General features: G+C 46.4%; 1 protein-coding gene across 6 annotated transcripts in view; it reads right to left on the reverse strand.

Moving 5' to 3' along the window:
- The window catches only part of PRC1 (protein regulator of cytokinesis 1), a 40,850-nt gene extending 33,311 nt beyond the window's left edge, over window positions 1-7,539 (reverse strand). For 4 of the 6 annotated variants that reach the window (XR_003969295.1, XM_030317354.1, XM_030317349.1 and 1 more), the window contains exon 1: window positions 7,364-7,538. Coding sequence is in view for 5 of the 6 variants with exons in the window: in XM_030317354.1 (XP_030173214.1) it covers window positions 7,364-7,374 (11 nt within the window). In the remaining variant the exon portion in view is untranslated. Of the gene's footprint in view, window positions 1-7,363 lie in introns of all 6 variants that reach the window. The other 2 variants (XM_032593568.1, XM_030317350.2) reach the window with 2 other exon arrangements.
- Window positions 7,540-11,545: the final 4,006 nt, after the last annotated feature.

Below are 11,545 nucleotides of genomic sequence, written 5' to 3' on the forward strand. Positions count from 1 at the left end.
GTGACTGGGACGGGGTACAAGGAACACTGGTTACCTACATGTGTGCTGACTTTGTGAAAATCCATTGAGTCTGCATTTGAGTTTATGTACATTTCTGTATGTTATTCTTCAATTACAGAAAGCTCATTAAAAAATTTCATTGTTTATCTGGAATACGAATTTAACTGGGTACCCTGCATTTTATCTCAAAAAAAAAAGGTTACTTTAAAAATGATAACCAGGGGTGCTTGAGTGGCTCAGTCGGTTGGGCATCCGGACTTTGGTACAGGTCATGATCTCGTGGCTTATGGGTTGGAGCCCCACATTGGGCTCTGTGCTGACACCACAGAGCCTGCTTGGGATTCTCTCTCTCCCTCTCTCTCTGCCCCTCCAGTGCATGCACACTCTCTCAAAAATAACATTCAAAGAACAGAGAAATTTCCTCTCCTTTCTTAGATACAAATGGATAACAAAGACATTGCTCTGGCACCAGACAAACTAGAATCTGGATGTGCTTTGCCACCAGTCAGCAGTGAGGCCCAGAACAAGTCACTTAAACTGAGGGTGTGCCATCTACAAATGATGGGGCTAGGGGCTCTCACTGGCCCCCTTTGTGCCTCAGGGTATTCAGTGGCTCTTATGAATCACCAGGCTAGATCTCCAAGAATAGCAGTTTCTCCATAGGCTTCAATATTTTCTAGGGTTCTACTCGGACAGTTCAGAGCCTGGAGCCTGCTTCCAGCAGAGAGAGCCTGTCTCCCCTTCTCCCTGGCCCTCCCTGGCTCATGCTCTGTCTGCCTCTCTCTCTCTCTCTCTCTCAAATATAAATAAACATTAAAAAAGATTTTTTTTAATACATAAATAAAATAAAGGTTGCCTGTCCTAGGTGAAGAGAAGTTTTGGCACAAACACCAGTTGCCTATACCAGATGGCCAGTATCAATACCCAGATAATGAATAGCATTTCCGAGAATTTATTGTGGGGCGCCTGGGTGGCTTAGTAGGTTAATGTCCAACTCCTGATTTCGGCTCAGGTCATGATCTCAGTTTGTGAGACTGAGACCTGCACTGGGCTCTGCTCTGACAGCAGAGTCTGCTTGGGATTTCTCTCTCCCTCTCTCTGCCCCTCCCCTGCACATGCTCTCTCTCTCTCAAAATAAATAAAGATTAAAAAATATTATTCATATCCATTCATTTTAGAAACGCTAACATGTAGGGACCCCTGGGTGATTGAGTCAGTTAAGTTTCTGACTCTTGATTCAGTTCAGGTCTTGATCTCAGGGTTGTGAGTTCAAGCCCATGCTGGGCATGGAGGGAGGGAGGGAGGGAGGGAGGGAGGAAGGAAGGAAAGGGAAGAAAGAAAAAAAGAAAGAAGAAAGGTTAATATGTAATTAAGGCATTTATTTCATCTCAATTAACTAAAGTTAATTATTTTAATCTCAATTAACTAAAGTTCAACTACAGAGTTTTCCCAAATAATCCCTTTGCACTCCAATCTTAAGATAAAAGAATGCATAAACCAAAAACCTAATTTTCACATTTTATTAAAAATAACCTACATGGGAATGCAAGCTGGTGCAGCCACTCTGGAAAACAGTATGGAGGTTCCTCAAAAAACTAAAAATGGAACTACCCTACAACCCAGCAATTGCACTACTAGGCATTTATCCACGGGATACAGGTGTGCTGTTTCGAAGGGACACACACATCCCCATGTTTTTAGCAGCACTATTGACAATAGCCAAAGTATGGAAAGAGCCCAAATGTCCATCGATGGCTGAATGGATAAAGAAGATGTGGCATATATATACAATGGAGTATTATTCGGCAATCAAAAAGAAGGAAATCTTGCCATTTTCAACTACGTGGATGGAACTGGAGGGTATTATGCTAAGTGAAATTAAAATTAGTCAAAGACAAAAATCATACGACTTCACTCATATGATGACTTTGAGACAAAACAGATGAACATAAGGGAAGGGAAACAAAAATAATATAAAAACAGGGAGAGGAACAAAACAGAAGACACTCATAAATATGGGGAACAAACTGAGGGTTACTGGAGGGGTGGTGGGAAGGGGGATGGGCTAAATGGGGAAGGGGCACTAAGGAATCTACTCCTGAAATCATTGTTGCACTATATGCTAATTAATTTGGATGTAAATTTTAAAAAATAAAAAGTAAAATTAAACTAAATAAATAAATAGAAGTGTAAAATATAAAAAAAAATAATAATAACCTACAAGATCTGGGGTACCTGGGTGGCTCAGTCAGTTGAGCGCTGACTCTTGATTTCAGCTCAGGTCATGATCCCAGGGTTGTGGGATCAAGCCCCATGTCGGGCTCCACACTGAGCGTGAAGCTTGCTTAAGATTCTCTCTCTGGGGCGCCTGGGTGGTTCAGTCGGTTGGACGTCGACTTCGGCTCAGGTCATGATCTTCTGATTTGTGGGTTTGAGCCCCGCGTGGGGCTCTGCACTGACAGCTCAGAGCCTGGCGCCAGTTTCGGATTCTGTGTCTCCCTCTCTCTCTGTCCCTCTCCCTCACTTACACTCGCTCTCTCAAATTAAAAAAAAAAAAAAAAAAAGATCTACAAGATCCAATCTGTGGTCAATATTCAATTTGAACGTAAAACCCTGGTGTTGAGCCAGACCAGCATGGGGCACTGCTCTGAGTGAGGGTTACTACTTCAGAGAATGCTCTCCAGTCTCTTCCAGGCTGCCTGGCCCACTCCACCCTAGCCAATCTCCACAGGAGAGCTAGGTTCTTCTGAAAACAAAATCCAGTCAGGCTTAACTGCTCCCTTGAAATTTTCCCATTGCCCTCAGGAAACAGTTCAACCACTTTCAAAGGAAAGGCTTTCTAAAACCTTTCTCCAGGTTTGTCTCTTAATCTCTCCTACCCCTCATTCCCTAAGACTCCAGCCAAGGGGACTTCTGGAACATTCCATAGATGTGTTGCTCCTCACTCGACCATGTGTAGCTTTCAGTTGTTGATGCTGCCATGCTTCTGCCCATTACCTTCCACCTGCCATCACCTTCTTCGGACAGCTGTGGATTCCTCACGGTCATTTCTACCCCCCCCCCCCCCCCCCCCCCGTAGACCATAGACTCAAGGACAAGGACTGCCACATCTTATCATCTTCATTTTACCAGGCCCAAATGCACAGCAATTATTCAATAAATGTAATATGAATGGCCTTCAGTTCCTGCCAAAGGTTCATTACGCCTCTAACGTCTAGTTACAATTCAGAGGAGATTTATAAGCAGGGCTGCCTAGCTCTGTAAAACATCCAGAAGGTAAAGCGATCATTTTTCTGAACGATAAAAATCTAGCACAACAGGAAAAGAATCTGAATAGACATTTCTCCAAAGAAAGATACACAGACCAACAAGCACGTGAAAGCAGACTCAACAGCACCCGCCACTAGTGCAATGCAAACCCAAACCACAAAGAGATACCTTCACAGGCACCAAGATGTCTGTAGTAAAAGACAATAGCAAGTGTTGACAGGGAAGTGGAGAAATCAGAAGCCTCATACACTGCTGGTGGGAATGTAAAATGGTGCCGCCTCCTTGGAAAACAGTCTCACAGTTTCTCAGTTAAACACAGAGTTACCATGTAACGCAGCAATTCCATTCCTGGGTATTTACCCAAGAGAAATGAAAACATGTCCACACAAAACTCGTATGCAAATGTTTACAGCAGCATTTTTATAATAGCCAAAAAGTACAGACAACTCAAAATGGCCACCAACTAATGAATAGGTAAATGTGATTTACCCATCCAGTGGAATATTATTTGACAATAAACCTTGAAAACATGATGCCAAGGAAAGAAGCCAGTCACAAATGACAAAGTATCATATGATTCCAAATAGGCCAGTCTACAGAGATAGAAGTAGATTAGTAGTTCTGTGGGGCTGGGGAGTAGGCAGGGAGGGTGGGAAAGGGGAGTGACTGCTAATGGGTATGGGCTTTCTGAAAGGAGGCTGAATATGTTCTAAAACTGACTGTGGTGGTAAGTGCAGCACTCTGAATATACTAACACCTGTTAAATTGTATGCTACACAAAGCTAAGAAATCGTTTAAAAGACCATTTGAGATCTTTTCCAGTCCAGTGACTTAGGTTCAAGAGACTGGAAAAACCAGACCTTTTTACAACCTTTTGCGTCCTTGGGATGTATTCTTGTACGTATCCTCAGCTTTTCAGTGATGTGCTGGAAGAAAAAAATCTCAAATTTCCACCTTTTAGGAAGTTACCTGAATGTATTTACAGGCGGTATATAATTGCACCAAGAGAATTATATTCACAGTGAATGTGCTAAGGCATCTTATGATCATACTTTTTTGTTTTTTTTTTTAATTTTTTTTTCAACGTTTATTTATTTTTGGGACAGAGAGAGACAGAGCATGAATGGGGGAGGGGCAGAGAGAGAGGGAGACACAGAATCGGAAACAGGCTCCAGGCTCCGAGCCATCAGCCCAGAGCCCGACGCGGGGCTCGAACTCACGGACCGCGAGATCGTGACCTGGCTGAAGTCGGACGCTTAACCGACTGCGCCACCCAGGCGCCCCTGATCATACTTTTCTGAAACGTCCAGTTATTCATTCAAATATACTACTTGAATGTTTATTATACACAAGGTGCATCCTAAGTATTGAGGATTCAGCACTGAACAAAACTGACATCCCTGCCATTTTGAAGTTTACATTCTAACAACAACAACAACAACAAGTGATAAGCGAATCTCACATTAAATAGTAGTAAGTGGTGTGGAGAGAAATCAAGCAGAGAAAGGGCACAAGGACTACTGAAGGTGTAGGAAAGGGGAAGTGCGGTTTTAAAGAGATTGGCCGGGAAAGACCTCCCTGAGAAGGTGATCTCAGCAAAGACCTAAAGGTGGTAAGGAGTCAAGCCACAGGACATGTGGGGGAAGAGAGACCTGGGTGGGGGAACAACAGATGCCCATGTCTGAGGTAGGACAGTGCCTGGGGTTCCAAAACAATCAAGGACTCTGGTGTGACTGGAGTAGAGTACAACAGGACTCCAGAGGCTTTTACTCTAAAATACAGAATATTGGAGGATTCTGAATAGAAGATAGGGCATCCAGCCTTGTGGCTCCTTGTCTTGTGTTGACAATAAGCTTCAGGAGGCCAAGGCAGAAGCCGGAGACCAGGCAAAAGATAATGGTGGTGACTTGGACCGGGGTGGTGACAGCAGAGGTGGGGAGGAGTGAGATTATGGCTGGTTTTTGAAAGTAAAGCTAATCTTAGGAATGAAAGAAAGGGTTGTCAGAGTGAAAGAACAATCAGCATGAGTGCTCTCAAGAGTGGAACACTTTTTTTTTTTTTTTTTTTTTTTAAGTTTATTTAGTTTGAGAGAGACAGAGACAGCGTGAGACAGGGGCAGAGGGAGAGGGAGACAGAGAATCCCAAGCAGGCTCTGCACTGTCAGTGCTCTAACGTGGGCTCGAACCCATGAAACCATGAGATCATGACCGGAGCCAAAACCTAGAGTGGAACACTTAACTATCTGAGCCACCCGGGCTCCCCAAGAGTGGAACATTTTTTTAATTCCTTGAAACTTACACTCGTGTGAGAAAAGTTCTCCAAGTAGAAGATTTGTAATTCCAAACACGCATTTTCCAACAGGCCCAATATTGTTAAAGTAATCAACCCTGAGGGATGGTTAACAATTACAATTGTGTCCATACTGCTTTTAGTTGGCGGCCCTAACCTCGCCAGAGGTTAGCAGTCCGTATAGTGTAGATTATTTGTTTTGGTTTAAATTGGATTTGCGATCTACAAAGCTCATGTCACTTAATTTTGTGAAAGTAAGGTGGCTAAATTAATTAGTAAACAGCTAAGTTTTTCAATTAAGTCACAACCCCTCCCCCCCAAAAAAAAGCCTTCAGATGATTGCCAAAATTTTTAAAATACCAGCTTTATTGAGATTATTTTTATTCTCTTTTAAGTTTATTATTTATTTATTTGAGAGAGAAAGAATCCCAAACAGGCTCCGCACTGACAGCACAGAGCCGGACGCGGGGATCCATGTCACTAACAGTGAGATCATGACCTGAGTGTAAATCAAGAGTCTCACATTTAACAGAGTCACAAAGACGCCCTTATTGAGGTTACTTTTAAAGCCCTGCATGTTTTTCCAGTGGTACCATTCTTTGTACTAAATTCCCATTCTGTGGAAGGCAAGCATTTGAAAAAGAACGATGGGATTAGTAATTATGGAAGGAAAAGTCTCCTACAACCACAAAGCAGCCAGTCTGACCAATAACTGCAGACTAGCCATGAATCATCACTGCCTCACCCACTGCTTACAGAAAGTAAAGTAAGGTCAACGTTTTTATTACTCTTAACACAAAACCTGTGCCCTGGTTTTATTCTTATTTTAGAACAAATTTGGCATCTCTGCCCTTTTGGAGGTAACAGTCTAATAGCAAAAGAAAGGTGATAAACCAGCACAGCATACATTAAATGGCAGTAAGTGCTATGGAGAGAAATCAGGCGGAGAAATGGGGATAAGAGAACACGGACATTCACCGTCCTGTCGCAAGTCACAAGGCTGGTGAGTAGCAGTGTGGTGAGTCTGGTCCCAGCACTGCATGAGTTGTTGTTAAAACCACCGGAAAAGAATTCCTTAATGGAGTTTCTTTCTTTCTTTCTCTCTCTCTCTCTCTTTCTTTCTTTCCTTAACGTTTATTTATTTTGGGGAGAGAGAGAGAGACAGCACGAGCAGGGGAGGGGCAGAGAGAGGGGGAGACACAGAATCCGAGGCAGGCTCCAGGTTCCAAGCTGTCAGCACAGAGCCGGACGCGGGGCTCGAAACCGTGAACCGTGGATGACCTGAGCCCAAGTCCAACGCTTAACCGACTGAGCCACCCAGGCGCCCCCTTAAAGGAGTTTACGTTGCAAGGAGACCCGGCTACTTTCCAATTCAAGTAAAATGTTAGCAATGCAGCCCCGACGCCGCGGAAGCCAAGGAGAAATGAGAACGGGCCGGCCTTATTTAAAGAGAACCGAGAAACCGGCCCACAGAAGAGCCGGGACTTGGAACGAGCCGCCGGGCCGAGCGGCAGCACCTGAAACGCGGCGGGCGGGGCTCGCGGACACCCGGCGCGTCGGGGCCTCGGGAGCGCGCGGCCCCGGCCGGTGAGCTTCGGGCCGGCCTCAGCCCCGCCGGCGCCCTCGGGCCGGGCGCCAGCTCTGCGCTCCGCGGCCCTGCCGGCCGCGCCCGGGCCTCCCCCGGCGCGGGCTAACGTGACACCCGCGCCCGGGCCGAGGGTCGTCTCGGGGACCCCGCACCGGCCCGCACCCGGGACGGGTGTCGCTCCCTCCCGCGTCCCCCGGACTCCCCCGCAGCCCGCACCTTCTCCTCATGGCGGACGCTCCAAGCAGCCGGGCGTCGAGGCCCCAGACCTCCACGCAGGGCCGAGCGCAGCAACCTCCCGCAAGCACCGGCGGCCTTGCTCCGGGTCGCGGCTCCGCGAGCCGTTAGGCCCCCGCGGAATTTCAAACCGAGCCCGGAGGCGGAGCGGCTCCACGATTGGCGCCCTGACCCGACGCTCCTCGAGAAGCCCCGCCCCTGGCGGCGCGCCGCGACCGCGCACTGGGTCCCACGCGCCCCGGGGCTGACGGCGGGGGCTGCAGGGCTGGGCGGGGGAGGCGCTCGCCCGCCGGCTTGGGTTGGGGTCTGTGTCTGCGCGTGTGCCGGGTCTCGCAGGTGCGCGGCTTCCTCTCTCAGCTTCGCCGTGGGCGGGAGTCCGGTACCCCCCACGCAGCCCCGCCCCGGCCAGCCGCCGAGTCCCGGCCCCACCCCTTCCAGGCGCAGTTTGGATTCGAAGTGCGCGCTGCCGCCCGGAGGCCGCCGGGAAGGGGCGAGAACCGCCGGGGGCCGGGGGCCGGGAGCGCGTCGCGTTTTAACTTGTTTCCCAGCGCGTCCAGAAGGCGATCCTGGAGGTGATCTTTGGTGGCGGCCTTCTGCCCTGCAGCGGAAAGGGAGGAACGCTGCACCCGTCTCAGGCCGGCACCTTTCTAGACCGTGGTCCCATTTAATCTCCACGACCGCCCCGTTTGGTATTATCGCATCACCATTTCACGCAGGAGAGAACGGTCTCTGAAAGCTTGAAGGGCTTGTCCAGGTCACGTAATTGGCACACAAATGGAGATCGCCTGGGCGTGGTTCTTTCAAGTAACGGGTTATATGGTTGTATAAAAATTTTTAAACTCAAAAGTCGGGGGTGCCTGGGTGGTTCAATGGGTTAAGCATTGGACTCTTGATTTTGGCTCAGGTTGTGATCTCAGTTGAGAGTTGGAGCCCCACCTTGGGCTCTGTGCTGGCAGGGCAGGGCCTGCTTGGGATTCTCTCTCCCTCTCTCTCACCCTCCCTTGCTCTGTGTGTGTGTCTCTCTCTCTCAAAATAAATAAACAAACAAACAAAAAAAAAAACCCTAAAATGGACAGTAAAGCACTTTTGTAACCCTTTTTTCGCTGAACATATGATACATCTGTAAATGCTAATATATAGCTTGGTTTTCAGTGATTCACAGTTGCATGATATTATGGCTGGAAAGTTCTCATAATTCAACTGTTTTGCTAACAACAGTTATTTAGATTGTAATTTTTACAAATAAATGTCTTCATACATAAATCTTTGCATCTTGCTTTATTTTCTTACAGTTGATTCATAGAAGAGGAGCTACTGAATACTCCCCTTCCCATGATGGCAGCCTCCCCAGAAGCATACCTTCCTCTCACCCTCCACAGCTCCTACTGTCCTTTTAAATCTCTGCTAATTTCACAGGCAGAGAGTGTCATTTCCTCGTTTGATCCGCACTTGCTGGATTACAGATGAAAGTGCACATTGTGCCTGTGTCTATTGGCCATCCATAACTTTGATGACTCCTTTTCATTTGCTTTTCCATTAAGAAAAAAGTAATGGATGCTTGTTTGCTTCGTGTGCAGGATCATGTATCTCTTACTTTCAGAATTTAATTGGTGCTTTCAACATCCTTTAACTTGTCAGCAGCACACCAGACATTCACATGGTTCATGGAGTGAACCGCAGACACATTTAAAATTTTTTTTAATGTTTATTTTTGAGAGAGCGCGACAAAGCGTGAGCGGGAAAGGGGCAGAGAGAGAGGGAAACACAGAATCTGAAGCAGGCTCCAGGCTCTGAGCTGTCAGCAAAGAGCCTGATGTGGGGCTCAAACCCATGAACTGTGAGATCATGACCTGAGCTGAAATCAGCTGCTTAACTGACTGAGCCAGCCAGGCACCCTGACACCACATTTTTAAAAAAGTGTATTTATTTATTTTTGAGAGAGTGTGCATGAGTGGGGGAGAGGCAGAGAGAGGGCAACAGGAGACAGAGAATCCCAAGTAGGCTCCTGGCTGCCAGCACCGAGCCCAATGCTGGGCTTGATTTCACCAACAGTGAGATCATGACCTGAGCCAAAATCAAGGGTCGGATGCTTAACCCACTGAGCAAACCCAGGTGTCCCTAGATACCACTTTTTAAATTTACTTGCACTCTCTGTTGATTAACTTGAAACTTATTCAGAAAGCTTCAAAAATTTGTGATCTTCAGACACGTTCCCGGGGCCAGCATTGTAAGTACCCAGAGATAAGGAAATGTTGCTATCACGTCCTTTACTCTGTAATTCTGAAGCCAACAAAGTCATAGGACCGTTGGAAGATAACCAGAGTATATACCCACATGTAAAACACCATGTAATTTGTGTTTAAATAGGACCCTTTTACAGGATCATGTATTTCTGTTGGACAGCATTGTTCTAGAACAATTATGTTCCAGAACGTAAGTGTGGTGCCGCTGTCTTTTCCCTTGGCCAAACAATCATTGTCCTACCACCACATATTCTTTATACAAACAGCCCTGCCACGGTGTCTTTGATCTTGTACACTAGCTTGACACGGCCCTGTAAAAATTCTAGCTGGATACCTGAGGTATGCATTTTCCTTGGAATATGCGCTGACACAGCATTCTGTGTTTTGAATAGTTTTGATGATCCAACAACACAGATTTGGATCTTTCTTCCAAGATCTTTCTTCCACAGTGGCAGCACTGTGAATTGGGGGACAAATAGGAAGCAGAGCAACTGGAATGGACAGTCTTGCAAAAACCCAGGCAAAAAATATTAAGTATCTCTGCCATGGGGACAGTTAGGAAAAGATGAGTCACAAGCGTTTAGAAATAATGGAGGGGCGCCTGGTGGCTCAATCCATTAAGTGCCTGACTTTGGCTCAGGTCATGATCTCATGGTTTGTGAATTCCAGCCTCGCGTCAGGCTCTATGCTGACAGCTCAGCACCTGGAGCCTGCTTCTGATTCTATGTCTCCCTCTCTCTGTGTCCCTCCCCTGCTCACACACTCTCTCAAAAATAAATAAACGTTAAAACAAATTTTTTTCAAGAAATAATGGGTAGTGGGACCAGCTGAATGTGGGGGATAAAAGAAAGCATCTGAGGTCTAGGATAAAATTTGTTGCATGAACAAAACTTGAGTAGACAATGAGGATGTCAACTACAGGATTACAGGAAAAGGAGCAGATGTAGGGATTCAAAGTGAAGACAGGTTCACACGCATAGTGAACATGTTGAGTTGAAAGTGCCTATGGAAGCAGGGAGTTGGAAATACTAATGTCAAGTTCAGCAGCAAGATGAAAGCTTGAGATCTGGAAGTGGATGACAACAAAGGATGGAGAGGGGATAGGCAGAGAGATGTAATCCAAGAAGACAGAAGGACAATCTAGGAGACCACAGGAGGACAACAAAAGAGCATCATGGAAGCTGAACGGGAGAAAGGAAAGGCAGTTATCAGTGAGGTTAAGTTAGAGGAGGACCGAAAAGAGGCTCACAGATGTGGTTACAGCTCACAATTTTTAAATGCTGAGCCTGGCTGGCTCAGTCGGTTAAATGTCTGACTCTTGATTTCGGTTCAGGTCATGATCTCAACATGAGATCAAGCCCCGCATCGGGCTCTGTACTAACAGCAGGGAGCCTGCTTGAGATTCTCTCTCTCTCCCCTGCTCACAAGTGTGTGCTCTCTCTCTCTCAAAATAAATAAATAAACCTTTAAAAAAAAAAAGATCAAGGGAGAGAAAGGCCACTAAAATCATCAATTGGGGAGCACTGCTGACCTTTTTAGAAGCACTGTTTGCCAATGCCTGAAACTGCTCTAACAGGACATGAGCTTTCATTCTGTAATAAAAGACAAATGCTTAAAAGTGAAGTGCCTTCTTAGGTTAAAACAGTAACGGACACATTTTTTCTAAAAGGATAATGAATCACAAGAAGTGCCTGGCTGGCTCAGTTGGTGGAGCACGCAACTCTTGATCTTGGGGTAATGAGTCTGAGCCCTGCATTGGATGAAGTTTTACGGAAGGAAGGAAGGAAGGAAGGAAGGAAGGAAGGAAGGAAGGAAGGAAGGAAGGAAGGAACAAGAAAGAGAGAAAGAAAGAAAAGAAAGAAAGGAAAGGAAAGGAAAGGAAGGAAGGGAGGGAGGGAGGGAGGGAGGGAGGGAGGGAGGA

The sequence above is a fragment of the Lynx canadensis genome, chromosome B3 (genome assembly GCF_007474595.2).
Source record: "Lynx canadensis isolate LIC74 chromosome B3, mLynCan4.pri.v2, whole genome shotgun sequence".
Lineage (NCBI taxonomy): Eukaryota > Metazoa > Chordata > Mammalia > Carnivora > Felidae > Lynx > Lynx canadensis.